Source organism: Pygocentrus nattereri, chromosome 3 (assembly GCF_015220715.1).
Source record: "Pygocentrus nattereri isolate fPygNat1 chromosome 3, fPygNat1.pri, whole genome shotgun sequence".
NCBI lineage: Eukaryota > Metazoa > Chordata > Actinopteri > Characiformes > Serrasalmidae > Pygocentrus > Pygocentrus nattereri.
In genome coordinates this window covers 24,174,632-24,202,510 of record NC_051213.1, presented here as the reverse complement: position 1 = coordinate 24,202,510, position 27,879 = coordinate 24,174,632, and the positions used below count along the sequence as shown (strand labels likewise).

The 27,879-nt window shown below is 40.3% G+C and overlaps 1 protein-coding gene and 1 long non-coding RNA gene across 10 annotated transcripts; one reads left to right on the top strand and one right to left on the bottom strand.

The window, feature by feature from the left end:
- Positions 1–7,833: 7,833 nt before the first annotated feature.
- On the bottom strand, positions 7,834–10,197 carry LOC108443428. Its single transcript, XR_001859132.2, has 2 exons — positions 10,062–10,197; positions 7,834–8,850 (listed from the first exon to the last, which is right to left on the bottom strand). It is a non-coding gene; the product is annotated as an uncharacterized LOC108443428 (long non-coding RNA).
- A 285-nt stretch (positions 10,198–10,482) lies between these two features.
- On the top strand, positions 10,483–27,298 carry tcea3 (transcription elongation factor A (SII), 3). Of its 9 annotated transcripts, none has more exons than XM_017724089.2 (23): positions 10,483–10,614; positions 11,717–11,779; positions 11,910–12,015; positions 12,131–12,239; positions 12,845–12,988; positions 13,077–13,172; positions 13,761–13,850; positions 14,207–14,314; positions 14,460–14,567; positions 14,834–14,935; positions 16,671–16,784; positions 16,869–16,931; positions 17,207–17,263; positions 17,452–17,517; positions 17,998–18,060; positions 18,290–18,352; positions 18,512–18,589; positions 19,726–19,886; positions 19,992–20,048; positions 20,505–20,659; positions 26,015–26,161; positions 26,332–26,403; positions 26,817–27,298. In XM_017724089.2, the coding sequence occupies exons 1-23, from the start codon at positions 10,546–10,548 to the stop codon at positions 26,823–26,825; spliced, it is 2,100 nt and encodes a 699-aa protein (XP_017579578.1). In that variant the 5' UTR covers positions 10,483–10,545; the 3' UTR covers positions 26,826–27,298. The 9 variants fall into 9 exon arrangements, with proteins under 9 accessions (XP_017579578.1, XP_017579579.1, XP_017579577.1 ...); XM_017724090.2 differs by having other exon boundaries at positions 17,204–17,263; positions 18,293–18,352; XM_017724088.2 differs by having other exon boundaries at positions 17,204–17,263.
- Positions 27,299–27,879: the final 581 nt, after the last annotated feature.

The following is a 27,879-nucleotide window of genomic DNA, read 5'->3' as shown; positions in this document are numbered from 1 at the left end:
CAGATTAATTGAGTAATGAATGAAACTGGGCATGTAGGTAAGTACACACTTTGAAGGAGGCACTTGGAAGAGTGCAGTCCATGTAATGGGATTGGGATGTTCTCACACAGGATTAGTGGCAGGTAGGCAGGGAAATGAGAGCAAGCAGAGATTTGCACACTAACACACTTCTGTCTTTAGGCATCTTGTCAAGGAATATACCCCTGAACTAGCATAAATGTAAGTGAAACTACATCAACTAGAAGTTTGCATTTGTGAAAGTCCATTCTTTACAGAAAGCCTAATACTGGAGTATTACTAAATGTAACATGCTGCAGTATGATGTACAGTTGTATGCAAATATTTGGGCACCTCAGCCAAGTTAAACACTTTGTTGATCTTTAAAGAGAAAAATCGTTCCCACTTTGTATTAAGTGTCGCAAATAACTGTGTAGTTACACATTAATAACCTATTTAATAAGACTGTAACTACTGATGATTCAATGAGTGTTACAGATGGATTACAGCAGTACAGCCTGTGTAATTACACATGTATATTTTGCCTCTTGTAATTACACAAGCATATATTTTTGATACACAAGATCAGAAGTTTTTTTACAAATTACATTTGTAACTAATCACACCACATTAATTTCCATTCTATAATTACCACTCTGTAACTGTACTATACCTATATAACAACTGAAGTTGCTACTTATATGTAATTACATAAGATGTACTGCTGTAATCCATCTGTAACAGAGACTAAAACATAATAGTTCCACTGTTGTTGCATAAGTTGTTCACATATAACTACACAGTTATTAGGGACACTTAATATAAAGTGGGACCGAAAAATCATAATTAAAACTTCTATTTAAAAAAAATCATTTTTTGCAAATGAAGTGCTCAGTTACTTTATAATTAATTGACCTTACAGTAATTACAGATGCACATATCTTTGCACACCACACTAAGTCAATACTTGGTAAAATACCTTTTGGCAGATATCACACCTTGCAATCACTATTTGTTTACTTCTTGTTCAGGAATTTTCATCCACTCTCCCTTTGCAGAGCGTTTCAAGTTTCTGCAAAATTCTTGGGCCTTCAGTGCACACCATATTTAATATTTGCATTGATGTTCAGTGGACTGGGGACTGTGAGGGCAATTTCAAACACTTCAGCTTGCATTTCTTGAAGTAGATGCTTTGAATCGTTGCCAGCTTCAGTTTCTTTACTCACTATGTCACATTTTCTTAATGACATTTCATGAAATCCATTTCACAATTTATCTATGCAGTGTTTCCGTGCCATTGGCTGGCACACAATCTAAAAGCATTATAGGTTCACCCCCATGCTGTTTTCATTAAAAGAAAAAATCTGCTCTGCAATTGATTCAATTTGTGCTCCTATTTGCCCAAACATAACTTTGGTAATTACAGCCAAAAAGTTCAATTTTTACTTCATCAGTCTACAGTGCTTGTTTCCAAAATGCCTCTGGCTTACCTAGATGTTGTTCTGCATACTGACATCATCAGGTATCAATTAGCTTTATTTTCTTATATCCAGCCTGCTTCTTAGAGGAGCACAAGGTTTGAAGAGTCAGAGCATTTATTACATATTAGACTTAGTAAGCTGACAATTCCATGACAATTCTTTCCCTGCCTAACCTGTCCTCTCAAATTCATTTCTATTTTTTAAGTTAATCTTGTGTTTTATTCTTTTCACTTCAAAAATCAACAAAATATGTAATTTGGCCAGGGATGCACAAACTTTTGCATACAGGTATACTTAAAAATAAGCTTTCTACCTTTGCAACGGCAACATTTTCAGTCAGTTATCATTTATTTAATTCCTTCATATCTGAAAGCCTACTGTGTCCTATCTAGAAGCCTATTCTGGAAGCCTATTCTAAGAATCAAATATCAAAATGTGTGTGCATTCTTAGATGTGTACAGATAGAACTATAATTAGGAGTCAGTATAGACCACAGTGGTTTTGACTGAAGGTTCTGAAAGCCTAAACTGCCAGAGCAGGTGGCATGCAGAGCTATGTCATGATGCTTGTGTGGCCCATATCTTGACCAAATATCACTTCTTGCAGATTCTACATAAATGTATGTGGTGACAAACCAACCAAAAACAGTCTTTACTCCAATGCTGTAAATACTCCATAAACCAGTGGTAGATGGGAATGCCATGGCAATCCAGCCTAGCCATTTTGAAGGGTTTTATTAGAGAGACACAGAGTGCCTAAAAAAACGGCAGTGCATTGAAATCACTCATTTTCTGGTCTGATGTCATCTCAAAGTCTCCATAACTGCCTGAGCATGGCGTCTTTAGTCTGTAATTGGTGGAAACGCCGCAGGCTCCTGACAAGATGCTGCAGCTTAGTGCCTGCAACTGGTAGATGCATTATCTTACCATAAAAATGTAGTGGGAGGTCATCAAGAAGAGAACCAAGCTGCGGCTTTCTGAGGGTTAGAAAACTAGACCTTCCAGGCAAACATTGCTTGTTGTCTGTCTCCTGCTCCCAAAGAGCTGGTTGGAGCTGCTGACTGATGTGGGGTGCTCCCAGTGGGTAATGATAGATCTGTTTCCCAAAATTCCAAACCTGCTGTAATTCAGCACTTTTTGCATGTATGGTGATGCACTTATATAGCTGCAGTTATACAAGCAGAGAGAGGGTATTTAGGGTGAAGGCAGCACCAGTGAAGAGGGAGGAGTAATCAGAAGCAGGGCTCACAGAGATATACTGTAGAGAAAGTGATTTGGTGTGTGAGAGAGTGTTCAGTCTGCTAAGAGTGGCATATGAGGACTTCTTGCCTACTTGCTTGTGAAACACCATCTGAAATTGATTATAGAGAGTTTGACATGAAGAGATTGCATTTTTAGCTAAAGTATAGATACTCTTTTGGGGAATTACTTAGATAACAACTGAATTGTTTTTAGTAAACTGTTAACATCATAAATAAACAAACAAACAAAAAAAAACTCAACATTTGTATTGTAGTTGTATTTGTAGCCAGTGTGTGAAATATCCTTTGGTTGACGATTCCAGCGTTGACTGACTGCACTCACCATAGCGACTCTGATGCTTCAATGGCAACAAAATGTTTGATTCAACAGTTATTATTCTGAATGTGGTTTTCCTCACATTAACTGAGATCTTACATCTACTTGTTTGTTCTGTTTGAGAAATTAGCAACAATTCACTCTTTCTACCTATTTTTTGTGAAATTGGGCAAATCTTTAGATTTACAAATATACTACAGCATGTTATAAGGTTTTCCAGAGTTATCCCAGGCATAGTTACTGTTGTTAGGCTATGAAGAACCAACTGGGTGAACCAGTCTGCTACAGCGCTACCTCAAGGCAGATCAGTAATTAGTTAAGAATATTAAAACACTCTCACCGACAACAATAATAATATTATAATCATTTTTATTTATATAGTACTTTTCATGTGAATATCAGCTCAAGGTGCTTTACGGACAGGTGACAAAGCTTAACAGTAATTGTAAGTATTCATTTAGAATCATATAAGAAAAACGACAGATCAAATTAAAAGATAAATACCACGAGACGTAGAGTTTAAGTCAGAGAGATACATTTTTAGATGCTAAAAGTGAGCACTGAGCTCTGAGCTTGACTGAAAGAAACAGGTAGCCAGCGCAGTTCTTTCACGGCTGGGTTAGTCACGATGTGTGCTGATGCATTTTTTCTAGTTGTAGAGAATGGATTGTTTTCTCAGGAAGTCTATGAATATTGTAAATGCATGAGCAAATTTCTCTGCCTGTAGTTGAATTCAGCTTTCCCTGAAATTGTATTTGTCTACATGAACTGCATAACAACACAAAAACAAGCATCTCCATTCATTCATGTTGTTAATATTCTGCATTATTTGAGCACAAACACTTTACATTTTGTGAAAATTTCATGATAAAAATGAATGGACCAATAGAAGTGCTCAAAAATGGCTTGGAATAAAGTCTTCACATTAACTTACCTTAAAACTAAAGAATGTGTTTGTCCTCTCCTACAATGTTGGGGATACTTATTTTTCTTTGACAACAGTGATGTGATAACATTGAATGAACCATATAAAGTTTGTAAACAAATCAAATGAGCAGCATTGATTGTACGTCTCTCACTCATTAGGAAATTATTATTACTTATTATTATTAGGTTTTGCTGGCCTAATATCCTGTATCTATGCATTTTTGTTCATTTGTAAGATGTTCAATTTTTTACGTTATGGTCTACCAAAGAAAACAAAGTGTCCACTTGTACTGAATAATCAGCCTGATGGCTTGCTGTTTGCCAGGATGCATGAATGCCTCCCAGTAACCTTGGCAAGGTGAGGCAGCTCTGATGCATGACCCCTCCACCACATCAGTGGCTCCTCTTCTGTTTGAATGGGAGACTGATACAAACAGACCTTGACTCTTCATTCTTCATGGGTGGCCAGATCCCCTTTTAACTCTCTGCTGCCTTCTAGAGGTAATCTTTTTCAAATGCCCAACCTCGGATGCCTTTCTCCTTGGATGAATCTGTACATGGGGTTGGAGGTGCTTGGTGGCTATCCCTCAAATTGTGCCAGTGACAAGGCCTTCAGGACACTGAAGCCATATCATTTCCCTTCACCAGAGGTGTCTCCTTATAATTTTCCCTCAGAATATCATGAGTTGCGTGTACCAGGACAGGCATGATGGTTAACGTTTGACTCGTTTGTTTGAGGCCACTTGGCACAGATGCTCTATAGTACTTAAGTTGGCACTCTTAAGCATCAGATGCCATGTTCTTCTTACCCCAGCCACTGTGGCACAGATTGCCTGCTGCCTGCTGTATCCAAGCATCTTATAAGTGGATTAGCACATAATTTTGTGGAACACTGTGGGCTAGTTGCTATCCTCTCAGTTCTGTCCTTGTTTTCAGCTCTGCACACACCACTATCTTTGGCTGTTTCAGATGGTCAGGTTTAGATTACAGGGTGACAGACAAAGACAGATCAAGTCAAGTCACAGGAACTCTTAAAACTCCTCAAAAGCCTTAATCATCTCCAGTTATGCAGACCAGATCCTCAGAGTTGATCCTCCACTCTTTCATATTCTGAAAAATTGTAACAAGTGATCTTTTGGGTGGAACTCCTAGTGTGTAACATAACAGCTTGTTTCCTAGCATTAAGTGTCTGCCTTCCATCTGTATTAGACCAATGGAATTACATAGGTAGTGAGCCAACCTGAACAGCTCATCCCCAAGTATGCAACACAAAGCGGATATAATCCTTTAAAAACCTTGAATATAGGTTTGTAATACTTTCCCAATGAGGTAATAAATCCAACAATTTGCCCTTAACTTGGTCAAAAATATAAAGAAACCCAATAATGTAATAATTTGCCCAATAATGTAATCTATAATGTAATAGTATGTTTACTGATAATGTAATATCAAATAACATTATTGGAAATGCAGTATATTTGCAAGTTGATCATTTTTGCTAAAATTTGTTTTAAAAATGGATGATGTACTACTTTTGGGAGCAGTTACATGAGGTCTCCTACAATGCATTTGTGTTGTATACAGACATCAACTTGAACTTGAACAAGAAGCATCCATAAGACAATGATTAGAAGTCTGACAAGAATGAATTCTTCTTTCAGAATGAGCCTCTGCTTTTAAGACTGGTTCTGGTTATGACTGTAACTTGCCTAATCTGGACAAAGAAATACAGTCTTATGGAAATCAGATAAAGGAAGTTATATTTATGATAGAGAAAAACAGTAAATCAGTCAAATTAGACCAGAACACAACACAAAAGTCTAACAGTGCTACCATCTTGTCAATAATGTGATATGGTTTTAAATTTCCAGTAAAAAATACTATTACATCATCAGTTAAGACACTGACTTATAATTATCAAGTTATTACACTCTTTGGTTTTATTACATTTTTGAACAAGTGCAATATCTTACATTTACATGTCTAGCTGTTGGGAAAACTCTTGGGAAATTATTACATTATGGGCCCTACACACATCATCAGAAGGTAGTATTAAACCAAGTATTAAAACCAGAAAATCTTGCTTTAGACAGTACTGTAACACCACTGTAAGACATACACTCTTTAAAATGATGATTCTTCAATGGTTCTTTAGTAAAGACAATGGTTCAATAAAGAACTATGCACACTCAAAGAATCATTTGCATGCTTAAATGGTAATTTGCATGGTGATGTTGTTCTTCAGATTGATGGAAAGTGTTGTACACAGTTTTATAAAGAACTTCTTTGAAAATAGTTTTATATAGCACCAAGAAGAGTTCTTCTATTGTTATGACGTCAAGATTGAAATACGAGCAGAACCTTTTTGGTGCTATATATTATCATATACAACACTTCTCCATTAGCGATGCAGCACCCGTGAGGTTGCATGCCTTATACATAAAATGCTAACCTTTTTTGTAAAGATGTCTTTAAAAAGCACTTAAAAAGTGTTTTAAAATCATTGTACTCAGACACATTAGTACAAAGTTTTACATCTTAAATATGTAACTGCCACATAGCATTTTATCACAGGATACAGTAAAAATAAGTAACCACCTACTCTTTTTCCTCAGCAAGATAAGCTTGCTTATTTGTGCTAAATGTCCCATGAGTTTTTTTCTTCTTGAGAAATCATAACAGATGCCCTGAGAATTTTCTTTCATATGTGGTTTGCAATTTTCATTGGCTTTGATTGGGAAATAAATTCTAGAGGTAAAACAGGTCTGTTTTTTTTCAACTTAAACCTACACAAACAAAAACAACATTGCATTGTTTTTTCAGACAACTGATGATGCCTAGAAGTAGCCTTACACTGATTTTTCAAAAAAACAAAAACAAATCCCACTGTATGTTCACCTATAAAACAGATCAACAGCACCAACATTGTGTGATGGATGGTTCAGACACAGTAAATAAGTATCTCCTGTTCACAGGACAAAGTATTTTTAAATTGCAAAGTATTTTTAAGTTGCATTACTTAGTGCATTTTAAGCCAAGAACTCAACATTATCTTTGAAATTAAGAATAGCTCAGCCAGTTTGCACTGAAGTCCTAGTTCTTGAATAATAAGGCTTCGTGTGTAAAAACACAGGGATTTTAACTCCTTGGTCCTGCCAGTGGGCCCTGTTACTCAAAACACAGCACTGAACAATCTTAAAAGGAGACTATAATGTATTTTGGAACGAAACTCTTTAATTACACTCTAAACTCAGATTTGTCATTTTATCATGTCTCCAGTCCATGCAGTTGAGAAGACATAGCCTAAACAAATTCTTTACTTGAGTAAACGCATAAGTAGAATATTGTAATATTATTCTGGTGACAGTTTAATATCTAAAAGTTCATCAAGTAAAATCATTGCTGAGATCTTTTGCAGTTCTCTCGCACTTGAACTATGAACAACACATTGGACAAAATAACAAGGTGATGTTAGGAGAGCAAAACTTCAAAAAGTACTGAAGTACTGGAATGGAGTTCTGCAATATTTCAAGATCACACTGATATTTGACACCATGCTGCCTCCTGCTGTTTCAGCTGTGGTACATCTGTCCTGTTTGTGAACATTGCTACCACAACAGGACTATGTTATAAGAAGAATTCATCTACTCAGTCACATAACAATTTGATGTACTTTCATATTATAACACTTCCACTTGAGTGTATTTATAAGAAAGGCAGTGTACTTTTTACTTTTTTGTGTGTGTTCAATTTTATCATGGCATATTTGTGACAGCATATGTACTGCTTTGCAACTGGCCACACGTCTGACCTGTGAGGTGTATTAATTCATTTTAGACCAAGACTGTGTCTAAATAAGTATTAGAATCACTTTATTTCACCAAGTATGTTAAACAAGGAATTTGTCTTAGTGACACATATGACACTTACTGAACACACCAGACAAGCAAACAGACTATTAACAAGTATTTAACCAAGGTAAAATTAAATAAAAATACATCAAATCGAATAAAGAATAATAAAGAGCCATGGAGAGGAGCTAAAAATGTGTGAATATCTGTACATGTGCAGAAAGGAATATCTATACAAATAGTGTTGCACATGCCGTATCGTTATCGGCATCGATACTGGCACCTAAACACAGTACTGGTATCAAACTGTATCAAGATACAGGTACCTATGAACAACACCACAAAGTAAGTTTTGAGACACACACGCATGCTGTAGAGTACATGTGCACCAGTAGATGGAACTTATTGGCAGAATGCTCATGGTAGAATTTATAACAGCAGTATTTCGGGGGAAAGACAACAGAAGTGGATGATGTCCCATTTGTAATTCTTACTAGATCCTTACTACTGTTTCAACAATGTGTCACAAATGCACAACATAGTGTAAAACATGTTTAATGAGAGCCCCTTCCTTACCTTAATGACTGAACCACGTCTTTCAGTGGTCACTGTGTGGCTGTGTAGTCAAATAAAGTGAGAGTTCGTTTTAGTTCAGGTTGTAAATAAACAATTATTTATGTTACTGTAAATAGACAAAAAGTACTAACCACATATATATGGCTAGTTTCAGTTTACGTTTAAAGTTAAAGTGAAGTAACTGTTCACTGAGGTTAATAAGCACTCTAGCTCTGGGGAAAAAGCAAAAAAAGCTGTTGGCATGTCTGGTTCTGCTGGTTTTGATGGCCCTGAATCTTCTACCAGATGGGAGTGGCTGGAAGAGATGATGTCCAGAATGAGAGGGGTCAGCTGTTATTTTGACTTCATTACCCTGCTATCGTAGATTTTCTGAAACGTAGGTGGACAACATCCAATGATCCTCACCACTGTCCTGATTATGTGCTGGAGTTTGGCTTGTTCCTATGAGGTGGAGAAAAAATACAGCCTAGCAAACTTTCCAGGTAGATAAGCTGGATGCATCACTAGCCACATTTACATGCAGCCTAATCATCCGTTAGTAATCGGACTAATAGCTCAATCGGATTAGAATACGTCCATGTAAACACCTCAATCGGAATAGTCTAGTCTGATTGAGGCCATTTGGAATACAACGGCTATCCGATTGAACGAGGTGGGTAATCCTGTAAATAATCCGTTAAATAGAAGAATAATATCCGTGTAAACGCCTGAATCCGATTACACTCCAATCGGAACGTGTGAATCCGTTCTGCGCATGCGCATCGGGTTTATACCCTTCAACATGGTGGAGCAGAAACTGGTCTGCAGCGGAGACAAGGTTTACGCTCAAAGCTTTAAAAGACGGCAGAGAGACGGACGTCTATCTTAGCGTTGAATAGAGTGTGCATATAAACGCCTCAGTGTGAATCTGTAATACGATTGTATTAAATCGGATTGGCAAAACTCTTTGCATGTAAACACAGACACTGCGGTTATTTAGCAGGCCTACTTTCCACTGAGATGACAAACTCATTCAGAGTGGTTTGACGTGAAACAGTTCAATGTGGACAAACTTACCAATGCAATGCCTAATGCCCTGCATGTATTTCTCCACTATGAAAGGATTGTTAAAAATGTGTTTTAGGCCAAAACCTTATCAGACGTATTGTAAAACAATGCCTCGATGATCTGTCAGTGTATTCATAACTACTTCATAAATAACTTTCAGTGTAAAGAGCTTTCAATGGTATTAAACTCTTCAGATGTCTGGTTCCTACCACCACCGCTGTGAACAATTCAGACTTGGTAGATTCCTCTAGAACTGTGCAATTTACATCAAACCACTCAGTAACTCAGTAGTTTATATCTCTGCGATTTAATAATGCGGTGGACTTCCCCTTTAAGCAGTTTTTTGACTGATTTTATTATTTTTTTTAAAAGTTGCTTTTGCTTGAGTTCAAGGCAGGCTACAAAACTCACCTCTGAAAAGAATATGTAAGTGATCAGTCTGTTAGGCCTGAAATCTTGAGTAGTGAGTCTAAACTAGAAAAGTGAGCTGATATCTGACACCACGCTGCCCCTCCTGGGCAGTTTATGCAGCACCTGTTCAGCAGCGCCACAGTCCAGTGTTTTAGAGCACAGCCTGCGACTCTCCCGCTCTCCTCTGAACTCACCATGTCGATGTCATGTGCCTGACAGGACACTCTCTTCTTTACCGAAAGCTAGCTGTTTCTCCACGGCGGTAAATACAGTATAACGGGCTTCGCTCGCCGAGGGGAGGTCAGAAAGAAGCTCACAGCTCAGTGGAGTTTGTGCTGAAGCCCCTCCAGGCGAGGAGAAACACACTTCACAGCTGGCTGCCCTGCTTCCATGACGGTTTACAGTTTGTGAGGTGAAGGTTTGCTCGTGTATTCTGAGCTCGCTCTGAAACGGAACCTATTCTTAGCCTCTGGACGGAGTCCAGGACATTCTCACTCACTGGCTCTCTGGCTCGCGCTGCGAAGCCCCGCCCCCTCGGCCTGACGGACAGTGCAGGAGCGACTTCAAGCTGGGAACAAAACTTCTTACATTTCGTGAATTTGAAGCTTTTCTTTACATGCCGCGGTCCCCCTCGACTTCATTCGACCTCGTGCTGAGAGCGTGACTCATGCGCACACGATGACCCGAGAGGAGGAGCTGATACGGACCGCGAAAAAGCTAGACAAGATGGTGTCTAGAAATAACATGGTGAGGAACGGATTTTGACTCCCGACGCGCCTTGTTTGTTTACTTTTCTCTCCAGGTTTCCACGTCTTTCACGAGTTACTGCAGTTCTGGACTTCGCGCTGCACTTTGGTCGGTGTGAATGCGCGCGCGCGCGCGCGTTTTCTCTTCGCTTTTTGTTGCTAAATGAAAGTGCTGGGCAGCGGCGGACTCACTGTCAGTGACCACGAGTCGACGCGCAGCTGCGAGGGTCGCAAATGCTGAACAGGTGTCCGTCAGCAGAGGATCGTCCACATTTGGCTAATGCAGCGTCTGGGTCGCCGTAAACAAACGTGCAGCGGTGTCCGTAGATACAGTGGACCGTGAGTGTGGCTCCACTGCGGTTTCAGGCGCTGAAAAGTTGGAGCGTGTTTACTGACAGCAGCTAAATGACACACAAGGTCGTGGAGGCGCGGTCACACACGAGTTCACGATACTGAGACCTAAAAAAAGGAAAAGATGGAAAAATAAATACATAAAAAAGAATGGATGAACATTAACCCAGTCATGTCCAACAACCAAGTGTAATGTGACAATGGAAAACACTCAGAATTTTTTCTGCTTGGTCTAAAGTTATATTATTTGAGACAAATAAGGGATAGATATGCATAGATTAAACATCTAACAGTGCCCAGTTTTCTTTTCTAATTACCTGTATTTTTCTTACTTTTATTTACAGTTAAAGTTAGATTGTTAGAAAGTTAGATGACTGCTGGGATAGGCTCCAGCATCCCCCGCGACCCTGACGGAGAAGCGGCTTAGAAAATGGATGGATGGATGGATGGATGGATGGATGGATGGATGAAGTTAGATTGTCTATTTATTAAATTTGGAATTCTCCTTTGGCCAAAAGACTAGATTTATTAAGAAATTTGATAAGAAAGGCTCACTTTTTGGCCGTATGGTTTGATTGATTTGAGAATATAATATATGGACCAAAAAAGCTTTCAAACATTCAGTTTCAGCTAAAAGTTGAATGAATGTTAAGGATTTTGCAGTTACATCATGTCATGTCATGTCGAGTAATTCATTGTTTAGCCTAAGGTTATAACTGTAGCTATTGCTTCATTATGTTTTATCTGCACAGGAAGGAGCTCTTGATTTGTTGAGAGAGCTGAAAAACTTCAACATGACCCTTAAGTTACTTCAGGTAAGGTTAGTCAAGCTGTAGCTGTTTCTAGAAGAAACTGCAATTGTAACCAGCTTGGCATGTTATTTTAAGATCCCGTTTAGATCTAATGTTTCCCTGCATCTTTTGGATGTTCTTTATTTTATCCCAGGACACAAGAATTGGCATGTCCGTCAATGCAATAAGAAAGCATTGCACAGATGAGGATGTCGTCTCCCTTGCAAAGATTCTTATCAAAAACTGGAAGAGACTTTTGGGTAGGACCCTGTAGTTATGCTGTGTTTGTAGATGTCCTTTGCATGAAGTAAGGACATATTGAGGTTTATTTTACATTATATATCTTGTAAAATGTGTCCTTCACTTCTGTGTTAGAATCTGCTCATTCTCAGAAGGATGAAAGACCAAATGAGTTGAAGAATGGCCGTGATGGCAGTAAGCAAACAGAAGCACCCAGTGGAGCTTCTCCTAACAGAGAGTCAAGGTAAGCCCAGAGTAGAGCACGAAGCACATGGGTGTTACCAACATGAAAGTGTTTAGTGAAAGTGAAACTGTATCACTCTCTAGGAAAGCAATTTGATATGTGTTTTATATTAGCAGATCATTAAAAGGGAAGATAAGATCTTTGGGCAAAAAAAATAAATAAATAATGGCAGCACAAGTGAAGTAAGGACTACGCTGGTCTCTTGAGATTCTTGAGTTCCTCTCCATTTTACTCTGCTGACCTACCAAGTTTGTCGTTCATGTCCAAGGAGAACACAACATTGACACTCCTACATTCCAGGATAACAACTGCAGGGTGTCTGTGGTTCAGCGGACACGATGGATCATTGGCACACTTTGACTGACCAGTGAAATCACCAGACCTCAATCGCAGTTCTCAATTTGGAACAGCAGGTGAAATGCTGAAATAGACACATGAAATACACACAAAATGGATGGGAACTATCTCAAGAGACTGAGAGATCTTTAAGGCAAAAGATGTGTAACCAAGAGTTAGAAAATAAATAATGCATGAACCTGATTTTTTTGTCCAGTGAGCTTATATGAAAATGTAAACTGGCAGGTCTAACCTGTTTGTTCTGTCAGCCCAAAATCCATTTTAGAGTCTCACAAGAAGCTTACTGACAAACACAGAAAAGAGAAAAAAGAGGCAGAGTTAAAGAAAGAAAGACAAGAAAGTGACCACAAAAAGGAGAAAAACTCCAGTAATCATGCAAAGGAGAGGGAGAGGTGAGAAGTCTCCTACATTTGTGTAGCTCTTGGTTCTTTTTAACAGGGAAGCAGAGTGAGAAGTGTTAAGAGTTCTTATGTTCTTTAGGAAGGATGTTTTCCACTCCAGCGTTTTTTGCCGTTCTTCACCGCCACATCCTACTTCTTCTCCCAAGTGTTCTTCTGTGGAAGTCAAGAGGGAGAGGTTAGGGCTAGAGAATGTGCTCAAAACATGCAGCATGACATGACTGCTTAGTTCCTCTCCACTTCTAATGCTTTAACACAACATTTTCAGCTGAATGAGATTTAGATTCAGATAACAATCTGACAGTTGCTGAGAAAGGTGCATCACATACTGCATAATGATGGTGCTGCTTTCTTTGTTGTTTGACTTGTTTGCTATGAATGAACATTTACTTACAGAAACCGATAATCATCGGGTTATTTTTATTGTTTACATTTTATATAGTCACATGTGTTTATTCATTTTTTTAGCAATAATGAATTATGCCAATATCAAAGTGAATCAAATCAAATTTGATGTTTTATGATTTGTCTTTAAGTTTACACTCCTGTGTTATGTCCACCTGTGTTATGTGACACTCTTTATCATATTTGATTTGATTTAACACTTGCATTCTTTCTTTGTGCATGGCTTTACTTTCACACACTCACTGAGTCTAATGCGGTGTTAAAAAACCCACAGGCCTCTGTCTACTCAGCATACAGCGTGGTGTTGCTCTCTTATAACTGTGTAAGTGGGATCTAAACGAATGGTCATACTTTCATTTAGGAGAGATGCTCCTGTTGATTTTTTCCCACCTCCACCTTCTCTCCGTATTGCTCATCCAAGATGTCCATCCACAGAAGTAAAGAAAGAGAGGTCAGATTTTTTATGAAATCTGCATGCAAGGCATGCAAGATAGGAAAAGTCATAAAAATGATACATGATAAATGATATTGATGTATAGTGTTATTAGAGGCACAGAAGTAAGGTAGTAATGTTTATGGTCTGTGGTTTAACAGAATTACTACAGATGCTATCTTGCCTCTTTTACACAATTCTGTGAAAAACAAGTGGTCATATTCTCTAATTCAGCAAACTGTGACAGTATTTACACTGAGAAGTGCAGGCTTGAGAGCTGACTTTCCTTCTTTTAGTTATTGGCTCGGTTGTTTTCTGATTTTTGCTGCTGTGTGTATTTTTAAGGTTCTCAACTCTCAAAATTAATTACACAGGAAAGAGGCCTCTGATCCTCAGAGTTCTCCTTACCCTCTCAATCTTCACAATCCTCTGCCTCCTCATATCCGTATTCCTAAACGTCAGCCGGAGGTGAAGAAAGACAGGTCAGCCTCTTTGGTGTGATGTGAAAAAGTGCATGTTAATGGATTTGGTGAAAGAAACTGAGAAGAATATTAAAAATAATGCAATTCTGGACCAACACAGGTGTGATCTGGGGCTTTAATGCGAAAGATTTGTATGTACTTTCAGAAAAGATGCACCAGAAATATTGCCCCGTACTCCCTCCCAGCATTCTCACTCTCATCCTTCCTCTCCTCCTCCTCCAAAGAGGCCTTCTCTAGAGGTTCCTAAAGAGAGGTCAGCTTATGGTTCTGCATGCACTTGTTTTCTTTGTTTGGAGAACATTAAGGGCACTGTTAAAGAACATTATTAGTGTGTGTTTAGATCATTGCTGTCAAACAAGATGTTGTTGAAAGACATCTCAAGCTTTCATATTCAGCTTTGGAAAGTGATGCTAGGAATTACTGTCCAATCTCATTGACATCCATCATATCCTGTACAGCACATAATAAATCTTTCACTCATACAACAGCAGAACCAACTTCTTTATTTTTCCCACTTAGGAAAAAGACTCCAGATCCAAATGCCCCACTTCCTCCTTTGCCTCTTCATCTGCACCCCCCTCCTCCCCAGAAACCATCTGGTTTAGAGATGAAGAAAGAGAGGTCATGCTTTGTTTGGAATGCATTTTTTTGCATCTACTAGTTTGCTGATACTGTGAAATAATGAAAAGGGATTTGCTGTGAGGTCAACATTTCTTTTCTTTATAGCTCATTCCCAAGGTTTAGTTTTTTAATTATACCTACTTATACATTTCCAATTAGGTAAATTGGGAAGCATTGCTCGTTGGATCCCCACTAATGAGAAAACCTCCATAGAGTAATGCTTCTATAACCATATTTCACTATATTTAGTAAACTGTTGCAACTTCTGAAAAGTCTGGAAAAATCTGGACATGGATTGCTCAGTGTCCCTGAGTGATTTTTATACTGACATACTGACATGAAAGCACAAGAGTTTCAAGAGCCATCGCTCGGTGGAAGAACTAGCATTTTTTGGACAAGCCAGTATTAACAAGCAAATTGGACTTCACAGAGACCACACAGAGTATTGCACTGGTCAGACAACTTGGCTATTCACCAATACGTCAAGGATTTAGTAATGGCTGATAACGCTCTGTCTTTGCTTCTCTGACCTTAAGCTGTGGTAGTAATACACAGTGGCATGTTGACCTTGGGGTTTCCATACTGTTCATAATTACAATATTAATAAGAACATGAATTATTTAGTTAAATGTAGCCGAAAGTGTTTTCTTTATTTATAAAACAGACAAAAACACTATTAGTGTTATTTTTTAATGAAATAAAAGGGCAGTTGGAACATAGCCAGGCTCACTGCTGACAGCAAGGTAAACACACACTACTGTGCAAAAGTCAGAGAGCACAATTCGTTTACTTAATTTAAAGTCCAAAACAGCCATTAAGTACAAGTTACTAATTTGTTCAGAAGGTGTTTCTGAGGACATTAGATATGAAATAATCCATGTCCAAAAGGAAGAGGAAAGTCGAAGAAAAAATAAGAGCAGATTCTAAAAGAGTCTAGATAGAGAGAAAGTTGGACCCTCAATGATTATGCAAGACCCGGTAGACCACTAAAATTGTCACCATCAGATGAAGCATGCTTAAAGCTTTCGTCTTTGAGAAAGGAGAAAATCAAGCTCTGCTTTTGCTTCAGACCTGAATAAAATCCCTGTGTGTGTGAAAGGATGTGTAAAAAGCCATTAGTGAGAAATAGAAACAGACAAAAAAGGACAGTTGCAGATCAAATACTAAAGCTGCTGTGTTTATGTTTACTTGGATTCTTAGCAGCAGAAAACTCAACATTCTAAGACTGAACTTCAAAGGTGTGGAGAAATATCCCTGCAGATTTCTTTGAAAATTTGAAATCAAGTCTCTCAAAAAGAATGGAAGCTGTAATAAAGGCAAAGAGGGGACACACAAAATCCTGATAATTTTGATATTATATTTAGTTGTGTATATATATATATGTTTTCTGATTTCTTTGCTGATGTCGACAGATTAAGAATTTAATGGCTGTTTAGACAAAAAATGAAATAAATGATGGATAAATGATGCCTTTTACGCAGTATTGTACATATGGCACATTGAAGTTGTTTAGTAGTTTTACAGTATTGCTATTCAATATTCATTGGTTGCAGTAGTAAACTGTGTGGCTTGCTGAGATTGGAGCATTTGTGTTGTAGTTTAGCAGTATGACGGTGCAGATTAAGTTACTCCTCATCTAGACTTATGTCTACATATTTGACAGATGAATAGATGCAGTAGGGGTTATATTATGCTTTTTAGTATTTCAGTAGTTCATTATTTGTCTGTTGTTCAGAAAAGAGGCTGTGGATCCTGATGCCCCTGTTCCTCCACTTCCTCTGCATCTTCATCCCCCCACTCCCACAAAACGGCCCTTGTTAGACATGAAGAAAGACAAAGAAAAAGAAAGGTCAGGGTGTGATGAGATTTTTTGGTTTTAGTTGTTTTTTTCATATTTGCATAACAGATTAATTTCCTCCCATAATAACTGTAGAAAGGACACATCAACTCCAAAACAAAGTGCACAGCAGCGGACATCTGAACACAAGAAGGACAGGTCTGCAGCATGTCATTTATTGCAGTGTTTTTTCTGGACTGATGGGACCACTACTGACCAGTCGTAGTGGTCCAAAGTAGTTGGAGTTTAGAGACAGTGCATTTTGTCTCACTCAATATTTAAGTAAACAGCTTTTACTGTTCTACCCGCTAAGATGACCTGCTTGTATATTTTTTTTAATTATTCAAGAAAGGGAATGTTATTACCTGCATGTCTTGATAAGGACGAAGTTTGGTTCTTCTTTAAAGTGCTGAAATAATGTTTGTTGTCAGCAGAGACATGGGGGACAGTAAACCACACAAAAGGCCATCTGTGGAAATGAAGAAAGAGAGGTTGGAATAGATGTGTGTCACTGTGGATGAAAGGCAGAGAGCAGCATCAGTGCATGGAGTAGTTTAGCTGTTTAGGTAGTTTGAAGATGGTGCTGCTTGTGGTGAAATTTGCTCTGCGTATACCCTTTAAGTATGTTCAGATGGAATTTCCATTATGCAGATTGTTTGTTTTCATTTTCTTTTTCCAGAAAAGACTCCACAGATTTCAAACAGCAGCCTGCTAAAAAGCCCATCCAGGATGGCAAGAGGGAAAGGTCTGCTTAAAAACATTGAGCTTAAAGAGCCCATATCTTGCAAAACTGATTTTTTCCTTCTGTACTGAAATGAAAGCATTTCATGTAGTATGTAAGCACAGGTAAAATTTTCAAATTGTACCGTTCACTGCTCAGTCTGTATGGTTTATGCATGGAAACTAAGCTGCACAAAAGCCCTTTTAGAGTCCAAATCATGTTCATATGTCCAGCTATTGAGCCTACAACAGCTCTGCCCATTCACTTTGAAGTTATAAGAAGTGATTCAGACTGTACTGCTTTTTGAACGAAACACAGTGCAGGGTGGCCAATCAGAATAGAGGTCAGTTTAGATACATGTTTTAGCTACATAAAACCACACAGTTGTCATAAGTGGACCCCAGGGAAAAATATGCAAGGAAAGATATGGGGCCTTTTAATTAATTCATCATTGACTAGACATAGAAACTTGTTCACATATTTGTGACTATTTTTTTTATGCAGGAAAGACTCCACTGATTCTAAGTCTGGCCAGGGACAACAGTCAAGTGAATCAAAACCTCAGAGGTACAGTGTTGTCCTCTTAACTGCTCTGGGAAAATACTTGGTTTACTTATACTCTTTTCATAATCGTTTCTTAACCCCTTACATGACCATTTTATTACACACTTCTGTATCGTAAGAAGAGCTCAACCAGTTTGCATTGAAGTACCTATAGTTACTGAATAATAAGACTTAGCATGTAATAAGCTTGGGATTTTAAGGGGTTAATACAAAGCATACCTTTTGCTTCCAGAAGGGATTCAACTAACTCTAAGTCTTCCAGTTCACCACCATCTAAGAAGCTCTCAGGAGAAAGGCAAGGACAGTTACATACCTTTATGCCTTTTTGAGGTTTTTAGGTGCAGAGAAACCTAACCTCACACATTCTATATTCAATGTATTCACTTAAATTGACTGATAGGCAGTATAGCCTAATGAATCCACATGGGCTGCTGTATGCGTGTCTGTTTTTCAGGAGAGATTCTCATGGCTCTAAGTCAGCTCAGTCTGGAGTGTTACAGAGAAAGATGTCCACTGACAGCAATGATGGACGGTACTGTTTTTATCTATTCACTTTATTCTGGGCTTCTTTTCTTTCAGGCTGTTATTCCCTCACAAATTCTCATAGCTGGCCAGTGTTAATTTGTGCTGTAAGTGAGGTGCAATCAATAATTGTGAGAGTGCTCATGCGTAATTCCCAACCTCAGTGGGACCCCACACTCTGCACGTTTTTGTTTTTCCATTTGTACTCGCTGAACTCAGCTCATGGTGTGCTTGGTACTTGGCCGATAACTTGATTCAAATGTGTTCGATTAGAGAAAAGAGGATAATTGCAAATCATGGGGTCATCAGGACAGAATTTGAAATGACTGTTCATATCTATGTATACTGGGGCTGTTTCTGCTCCATGCTTTGTGCTCTCCAATTACTAATTAATGCATACAGATTTAAGGCAGCACATAGAGAAGAAGTCTGATTTTTCCTTTCATGTCCCATTTATATCTGATTGGTTTGGACTATATTCATGTATCAAAGTTTTTTCAGCTAATTATCATATGAGACCTGTATGGTGAAATAGAAAGATTCCTTTGCTTTCCCTTAGTTCAGCTTGACGGCTAGTAGAGGAAGTAGACCAGGGATGACACTAAATTGTATTTCTGTAGCCCTTCAATAAGCCTAGTGGCTCTCCAAAAACTGTTTGGGTAGTGCAAACCAAGCTAGATTGCAGGTGATAGCATTGCCTGTAGAGGCGTTACCTAATAGAAGTGTACTATTTCCTTGTAATGAACAATTAGAATTTAAAAAGTTATTTGATTGGGCAGTAAGCATTTGTTTGTTTGTTAAAAAAACAAACACATTTCTAAAAAATAAACATTGATACAGTAAGTAGTGGTTTTATGTAAGTCAATAAAAATATTTCTTTAACCATTTCCAAACATCTCCTTGTGGAAGCCCAGTTTTATTTGTAGTTATCTAGTACCTAGTTTGGCTAATCAGTCCTTCATTAAATTATTAAAGAAGCACAGGGTATGGAATTGAGCAAATCCTTACAATGTCCAGGAGCATTGAGGAGAAATTTGGAATGAAACCTTTTCTCACCACTCATGTGATATTGCATTAAGTGTGCAGCATGATTAATTGAAATGAGGCTAATGGTAAACCATTTTGCTTTTTATGTCTGCTGAATAGCAAAAGTAAACCTGAGACTCCAAAGACGCCCACTTCACCCACCAGCCCTCTATCCCCCTCCTTTAGCTCGGGCGCTGGGCCTCTCTCCCCTCGCTTACTCACTGGGGACTCTATCAGGGACAAGTGCATTGAAATGCTGTCTGCGGCACTACGTACAGATGGTAAACAACAGGAGATCTCTACAGACACAGTGAACTAATTTTGGAAATAAGATTTCCACTGAACCATGACGTACAATGACGTACAATTCTTTACTTTTTCTGTAGATGACTACAAGGATTATGGGGCAAACTGTGATGCCATGGCAGCTGAAATTGAGGATCATATCCTTTCTGTCTTCTGATATTAATTGATTTCATTATGCCAATGGTTTATTACATTCTTTTAACAACAGTTAATTTACCAGTGCTTTGCTGTGTACATGATACAGTGCAGAACATCGCTTACAGTTAATGAAACATTATAACAGTATAGCATAAAATGTGGCATAGATGTATATTACTTATAGTGAGTATGCAGAGGTAAGAAACCTATTAATGGTTAATAAGGAATATGTCATGCACAGAGTGCAGCATATAGTGTGATAAGCACAGCGAAAACATATTTGTAATTGTGAGTGAAAAATGACACAACAGTGAGACAGACAACCATGGAAGTGGTCATTATCAGCATGCTATATGTTATTATGCAAAATAAATGCTGTTATAAACCTATGAATGTCTTCAATGAGATGACAGCAGCATATTGATTTGCAACCTTAACTGCTCTCTTCTCCTTAAATATCTACCAGGAGATTAAAGCCACAGATATGAAATACAAAAACAGAGTGCGTAGCCGTATCAGCAACCTGAAAGATCCCAAGAATCCCAACTTGCGCAAGAATGTCCTGGGTGGAGCTATTGAGCTGAGCCGCATAGCCACCATGACTGCTGAGGTAGAGAGCCTTTTGTAACAGTGGACATTTATGTAATTCATTCACATTTGGATATAAACCTATTAAATGTTTATGTATTTAAAGACAAGGAAGTTCAAGCATGAAAGACATATGTAGCTGAATTTACACACAGTTTATTCACTTCCACCACAGCTTCCTTACAAGTTCCTTTGAAAGTTTAAGTCTAACGTCGATATTTGTAAGGAACCGATGGCAATAATTTTGTTACTGAAGCAATAAAAGACCCATTCCTGCAGCCATCATTCAGGCATAATGGAAGATGAATGCACATTTTGTACACTGCTCAAACAAAGAAGCTGTTTGTGTTCTCAGAATGAACTGAATGACCACTGATCTGACCACTCCAGGGCTCAGACCTCAACATCTTTGAGAACTACGAGAAGCAGAAAAAACAAGCAACCTCTAAAATTTAACTTTGGTGATGAGGACAAATATACAAAGAAGTCAAACGTTTACTGGGAAACACTAAACCTGGACCTAAACTTGAGACATAAGACACTAGATATAAGGCTAGATATAGTCGGGCTCACCTCAACACACAGCTTGGGCTCTGGGTCCAATCTCCTTGAGAGGGGCTGGACTTTTTTCTTTTCTGGAGTTGCCCATGGTGAGAGGCGGCGGGCAGGTGTGGGCTTTCTCATAGCCCCTCGACTCGGCGCCTGTATGTTGGGGTTTTCCCCGGTGGACGAGAGGGTAGCTTCCCTACGCCTTCGGGTTGGGGAACGGGTCCTGACTGTTGTCTGTGCTTATGCACCGAACAGCAGTTCAGAATACCCAGCCTTCATAGAGTCCTTGGAAGGGGTGCTTGAAAGTGCTCCTCCTGGAGACTCGATTGTCCTACTGGGGGACTTCAACGCTCACGTGGGCAACGACAGTAAGACCTGGAGGGGTGTGATTGGGAGGAATGGCCTCTCTGATCTGAACCCGAGTGGTGTTCAGGTTTTGGACTTCTGTGCAAACCACAGTTTGTCCATAACGAACACCATGTTTGAACACAAGGATGTCCATAAGTGCACATGGCACCAGGACACCCTAGGCTGCAGTTCAATGATTGACTTTGTAGTCGTGTCAGCGGACTTGCGGCCATGTGTACTGGACACTCGGGTAAAGAGAGGAGCTGAGCTGTCAACTGATCACCACCTGGTGGTGAGTTGGATCAGGTGGTGGGGGAAGATGCCAGTCAGACCAGGCAAACCCAAATGTATAGTGAGGGTTTGCTGGGAACGTCTGGCAGAAGAACCTGTCAGATTGATCTTCAACTCACACCTCCGTCAGAACTTTGACCAGATATCGGGGGAGGTGGGGGACATTGACTCAGAATGGGCCATGTTCCGCTCCTCCATTGTTGAAGCGGCTGACTGTAGCTGTGGTCGCAAGGTAGTTGGTGCCTGTCGGGGTGGTAATCCTCGAACCCGGTGGTGGACACCCCAGGTGAGAGATGCCGTCAAGCTGAAGAAGGAGTCCTACCGGACATGGTTAGCCTGTAGGACACCAGAGGCAGCTGGCAGGTATCGACAGGCCAAGCGATCTGCGGCTTCAGTCGTTGCCAAGGCAAAAACCCGGGTGTGGGAAGAGTTCGGTGAGGCCTTGGAAAGTGACTTTAAGTCGGCTCCGAAAAGATTCTGGCAAACCGTCAGGCGACTCAGAAGGGGAAAGCAGTGTGCCACTAGCACTGTATATAGTGGAGATGGTGTGCTGCTGACTTCGACTGAAGACGTCATTGGGTGGTGGAAGGAATATTTTGAGGACCTTCTCAATCCCACCAACACGTTCTCCAGTGAGGAGGCAGAGTCTGGGGACACGGGAATAGGCTTGTCCTTTACTGAGGCCGAAGTCGCTAAGGTAGTTAAAAAGCTCCTTGGCGGCAGGGCTGCACGGGTGGATGAGATCTGTCCCGAGTTCCTCAAGGCTCTGGATGTTGTGGGGCTGTCTTGGCTGACATGCCTTTTCAACATTGCGTGGACATCGGGGGTGGTGCCACTGGATTGGCAGACTGGGGTGGTGGTGCCTCTTTTTAAAAAGGGGGACCGGAGGGTGTGTTCCAACTACAGGGGAATCACACTCCTCAGCCTCCCTGGTAAGGTCTATGCAAGGGTACTGGAGAAGAGAGTCCGGCTTATAGTCGAACCTCGGATTCAGGAGGAGCAGTGCGGGTTCCGCCCTGGTCGTGGAACACTGGACCAACTCTTTACCCTCTCCAGGATTCTGGAGGGTTCATGGGAGTTTGCCCAACCAGTCCACATGTGCTTTGTGGATTTGGAGAAGGCATTCGACTGTGTTCCCCGGGGTATTCTGTGGGAGGTGCTTCGGGAGTACGGGGTACATGGCTCTTTGCTACGAGCCATTCAGGCCCTGTACAAACAAAGCAGGAGTTTGGTTCGCATGGCCGGCAGTAAGTCAGACTTTTTCCCAGTGAGAGTTGGACTCCGTCAGGGCTGCCCTTTGTCAACGATTCTATTTATAATTTTTATGGATAGAATTTCTAGGCGCAGTCAGGGGATGGAGGGTGTAACGAGGGTACAAACCTAGGCACCTAGTGGTTTTATGCTCACAATCCCTCTAAGAGGGTGTCCGGTTTGGTGACCTCAGTGTCACATCGCTGCTGTTTGCAGATGATGTGGTCCTATTGGGGACATCAGGCCGTGAACTTCAGCTTTCACTGGATCGGTTTGCAGCCGAGTGTGAAGCGGCCGGGATGAGGATCAGTACCTCCAAATCCGAGGCCATGGTTCTCACGCGGGAAAGGGTGGAGAGCCCTCTCTGGGTCGGGGATGAGCTCTTGCCTCAAGTGGAGGAGTTTAAGTATCTCGGGGTCTTGTTCACGAGTGATGGTACAAGGGAGCGGGAGATTGACAGGCGGATTGGTGCTGGGTCAGCAGTGATGCGGGCTCTTTACCGGTCTGTTGTGGTAAAGAAAGAGCTGAGCCATAAGGCAAGGCTCTCGATTTACTGGTCGATCTACGTTCCCACCCTCACCTATGGTCATGAGCTTTGGGTAATGACCGAAAGAACGAGATCGCAAATACAAGCGGCCGAAATGAGTTTCCTCCGCAGGGTGGCTGGACTCTTCCTTAGAGATAGGGTGAGAGGTTCGGTCATCCGGGAGGGACTCGGAGTAGAGCCGCTGCTTCTTCACGTCGAGAGGAGCCAGTTGAGGTGGTTCGGGCATCTTGTTAGGACGCCTCCTGGACGCCTCCCTTGGGAGGTGTCACAGGCAAGTCCACCGGGGAGGAGACCCCGGGGAAGACCCAGACACGCTGGCTGACTATATCGCCCAGCTGGCCTGGGAGCGCCTCGGAATCCCTCCCAGGGAGCTAGTGGAAGTGGCTGGGGAAAGGGAGGTCTGGGCTTCATTGCTCAGGATGCTGCCCCCGTGACCCGAACCCCAGAGAAGCGGAAGATGATGGATGGATGGATGGATGGATATATATATATACACTGCTCAAAAAAATAAAGGGAACACTGAAATAACACATCCTAGATCTGAATGAATGAAATATTCTCATTGAATACTTTGTTCTGTACAAAGTTGAATGTGCTGACAACAAAATCACACAAAAATCATCAATGGAAATATAATTTATTAACCAATGGAGGCTTGGATTTGGAGTCACACACAAAATTAAAGTGGAAAAACACACTACAGGCTGATCCAACTTTGATGTGATGTCCTTAAAACAAGTCAAAATGAGGCTCAGTATTGTGTGTGGCCTCCACGTGCCTGTATGACCTCCCTACAACGTCTGGGCATGCTACTGATGAGGTGGCGGATGGTCTCCTGAGGGATCTCCTCCCAGACCTGGACTAAAGCATCCGCCAACTCCTGGACAGTCTGTGTTGCAACGTGGAGTTGGTGGATGGAGCGAGACATGATGTCCCAGATGTGCTCAATCGGATTCAGGTCTGGGGAACGGGTGGGCCAGTCCATAGCTTCAATGCCTTCATCTTTCAGGAACTGCTGACATACTCCAGCCACATGAGGTCTAGCATTGTCCTGAATTAGGAGGAACCCTGGGCCAACTGCACCAGCATATGGTCTCACAAGGGGTCTGAGGATCTCATCTCGGTACCTAATGGCAGTCAGGCTACCTCTGGCGAGCACATGGAGGGCTGTGCAGCCCTCCAAAGAAATGCCACCCCACACCGTTACTGACCCACTGCCAAACCAGTCATGCTGAAGGATGTTGCAGGCAGCAGATCGCTCTCCATGGCCTCTCCAGACTCTGTCACGTCTGTCATGTGCTCAGTGTGAACCTGCTTTCATCTGTGAAGAGCACAGGGCGCCAGTGGCAAATGTGCCAATCCAGGTGTTCTCTGGCAAATGCCAAGCGTCCTGCACGGTGTTGGGCTGTGAGCACAACCCCCATCTGTGGACGTCGGGCCCTCATACCATCCTTATGGAGTCGGTTTCTAACCGTTTGTGCAGACACATGCACATTTGTGGCCTGCTGGAGGTCATTTTGCAGGGCTCTGGCAGTGCTCCTCCTGTTCCTCCTTGCACAAAGGCGGAGGTAGCGGTCCTGCTGCTGGGCTGTTGCCCTCCTACGGCCTCCTCCATGTCTCCTGGTGTCGCCTCCAGCCTCTGGACACTACGCTGACAGACACAGCAAACCTTCTTGCCACATCTCGCATTGATGTGCCATCCTGGATGAGCTGCACTACCTGAGCCTCTTGTGTGGGTTGTAGAGTCCGTCTCATGGTACCACGAGTGTGAAAGCACCACCAACATTCAAAAGTGACCAAAGCATCAGCCAGAAAGCAGAAAGGTACTGAGAAGTGGTCTGTGGTCCCCACCTGCAGAACCACTCCTTTATTGAGTGTGTCTTGCTAATTGCCAATAATTTCCACCTGTTGTCTATTCCATTTGCACAACAGCTGTGAAATTGATTGTCAATCAGTGTTGCTTCCTAAGTGGACAGTTTGATTTCACAGAAGTTTGATTTACTTGGAGTTATACTGTGTTGTTTAAGTGTTCCCTTTATTTTTTTGAGCAGTATATATTTCAACACTGAAGATTGGAGACACCTGAGAGTGATAATGAGAGTACAGGGCTAAAGACAAGGCACAGGTGGGGCAGGACAAGGGAGGGGACAAAAACCTAAACAAACACATGGTAAAAGTAAAAACACAAGCTAATGGTGCAGGTAACAGTCTAGACCAGGGCAGAAAGATTGACTGAGGACTCCCAGACATATCTAGGTCAAATAAGTGCTATATATATATAGAGCACATATTATTACTTGTCTGTGCCATACAAATGTAGTTTATGCAAAAGAAGTGCTGTTTTTGGGTTCTTTTAGACTGACCACTGTGATATTCTCTGTATGTATGAAGGAGATGGCCAGTGACGAGCTGAAGCAGCTGAGGAGTGTTCTGACTCAGGAAGCTATCCGTGAGCACCAGATGGCAAAGACTGGTGGTACCACTACTGACCTGCTGCAGTGCGGCAAATGCAAGAAAAAGAATTGTACCTACAACCAGGTACCACTTTTTCTAGCTGATTTTACAGGCACACACAATAATAATTGAATGTATATCATTCATTTTTATTTTTTGTCTTTTATATTTTAATACACACATTCTCTCTGAATGTGCTTGATATTGCTCCATTGCAAATAAGAAATCTCATTACATGTTGTGTTATTGCACAGGTTCAAACTCGCAGTGCTGATGAGCCTATGACCACATTTGTGCTGTGCAACGAGTGTGGAAACCGCTGGAAGGTAAAAATCAGTAATCTCAAAAAAACCTATGCTATCAATTACCATATTTCACTAGTCACTAGTTTACCATATTGTATATAATCTTTAGTTAGAGTAACAACACAATATTATACCTTATTCAAGTTGAATACTAATTACTGCCTTCCACTTAATTTCCATAAATGCTTGAATGATTAGATAGGACTTTCTGGTTTTTGATTATTTTACATTTAATTTACATTTAATTACAGTTTTCATACTTTGTCATTATTTTACTACATTTCTTGAAACAGTTAGCAGTTATTCGATTTTCATAGTTTCCCTCTTATCTGATCTAAGCAGATAAACCCACAGCATTTCGTATAGCCTATGTATTTTACCACTGATCAACCACTTGTATCTTTTACCAGTTACTTACTTCTTTTTTTTTCCAGTTTTGCTAGCATCCAGTTCAGAACTCCCTTTACACTGGACACTTGGGGTTGCCCACTTTTTTAACCTGGATGATGGAATTTACAGTAGTGTGTGATTTGCAAAGCCAAAATATGATATGACAAGATTTAAAAAAAAATAATTTTATCTGATTAATTCTATATAGCAGTTGAAAACAGTGACAAATTATGCAAGAATATGTTAAAAATATGCAATTTTGTATCATTTAAAGAAATAATTTAATTTTTAATTATGTCTTCAAGGAGTCCTGTAATTTGTTTCACTGTTTTTCTACCAACAGTCAAATGCATGATCTAAAGTGAAATATGAAGTAATATTTTTTTGTTTGATCCACATGTAGAATAGAATTTCATATTGTGCTTTTAGCAGAATGTTTATTACAACAACCATGTACATTGCTGTAGCTTCAGTAACACTAATTAACCTGAAATCCACCAAACGTAATAAATAAAAATAGAAAATATATTGTGGTGTGTGTTTTGTATAAGAATATTTAATCCTTTTTACAGTCTAAAATGATAGATAGATAGATAGATAGATAGATAGATAGATAGATAGATAGATAGATAGATAGATAGATAGATCTGTTTGTTTGGGTCCATATTTACACATTTTGTTGTGTTACATGTGTGTGATAATGTTACCTATGAATCTTTCAGAATAAATAAATTTATTTTTTAATTTACATCATATAGTTATTATTAATAGAACTGTAGTAAACACAGTACATAAGAAAGACACTTCCTCTCTGTTCTTTTTGTCACTGAAGTCAGTATTACGCGGGATGCACCCATGGTTTCCTAATGACGCAAGCCAGGGCTAATGATGCCCCTGTCTCTATATTTGAGCCTTAATAAGTACCACGCTCTTTGGCTCATCCTCTATTCACTGCCCTCTTGCTTTGCTCCAACCAAAATGATTGACTCAGTATGCAATTATCCCCTTTTAGCGCTGAATCCTCAAGATTTATTATTTATCTTACCACTGCCCACAGTGCCCACTTCATAATGAAATGAAATAGAAAACTGCTCAAAGATGGCTTTC

What these genes read in the sequence shown, in the direction of transcription:
- tcea3 (XM_017724088.2), top strand. Translation starts at nt 10,546, where the DNA reads ATGACCCGAGAGGAGGAGCTGATACGGACCGCGAAAAAGCTAGACAAG. An exon ending in CCGGAGGTGAAGAAAGACAG is followed by an intron (nt 14,315 to 14,459) that starts GTCAGCCTCTTT and finishes ATGTACTTTCAG; the next exon opens with AAAAGATGCACCAGAAATAT. An exon ending in TAGCCACCATGACTGCTGAG is followed by an intron (nt 20,660 to 26,014) that starts GTAGAGAGCCTT and finishes GTATGTATGAAG; the next exon opens with GAGATGGCCAGTGACGAGCT.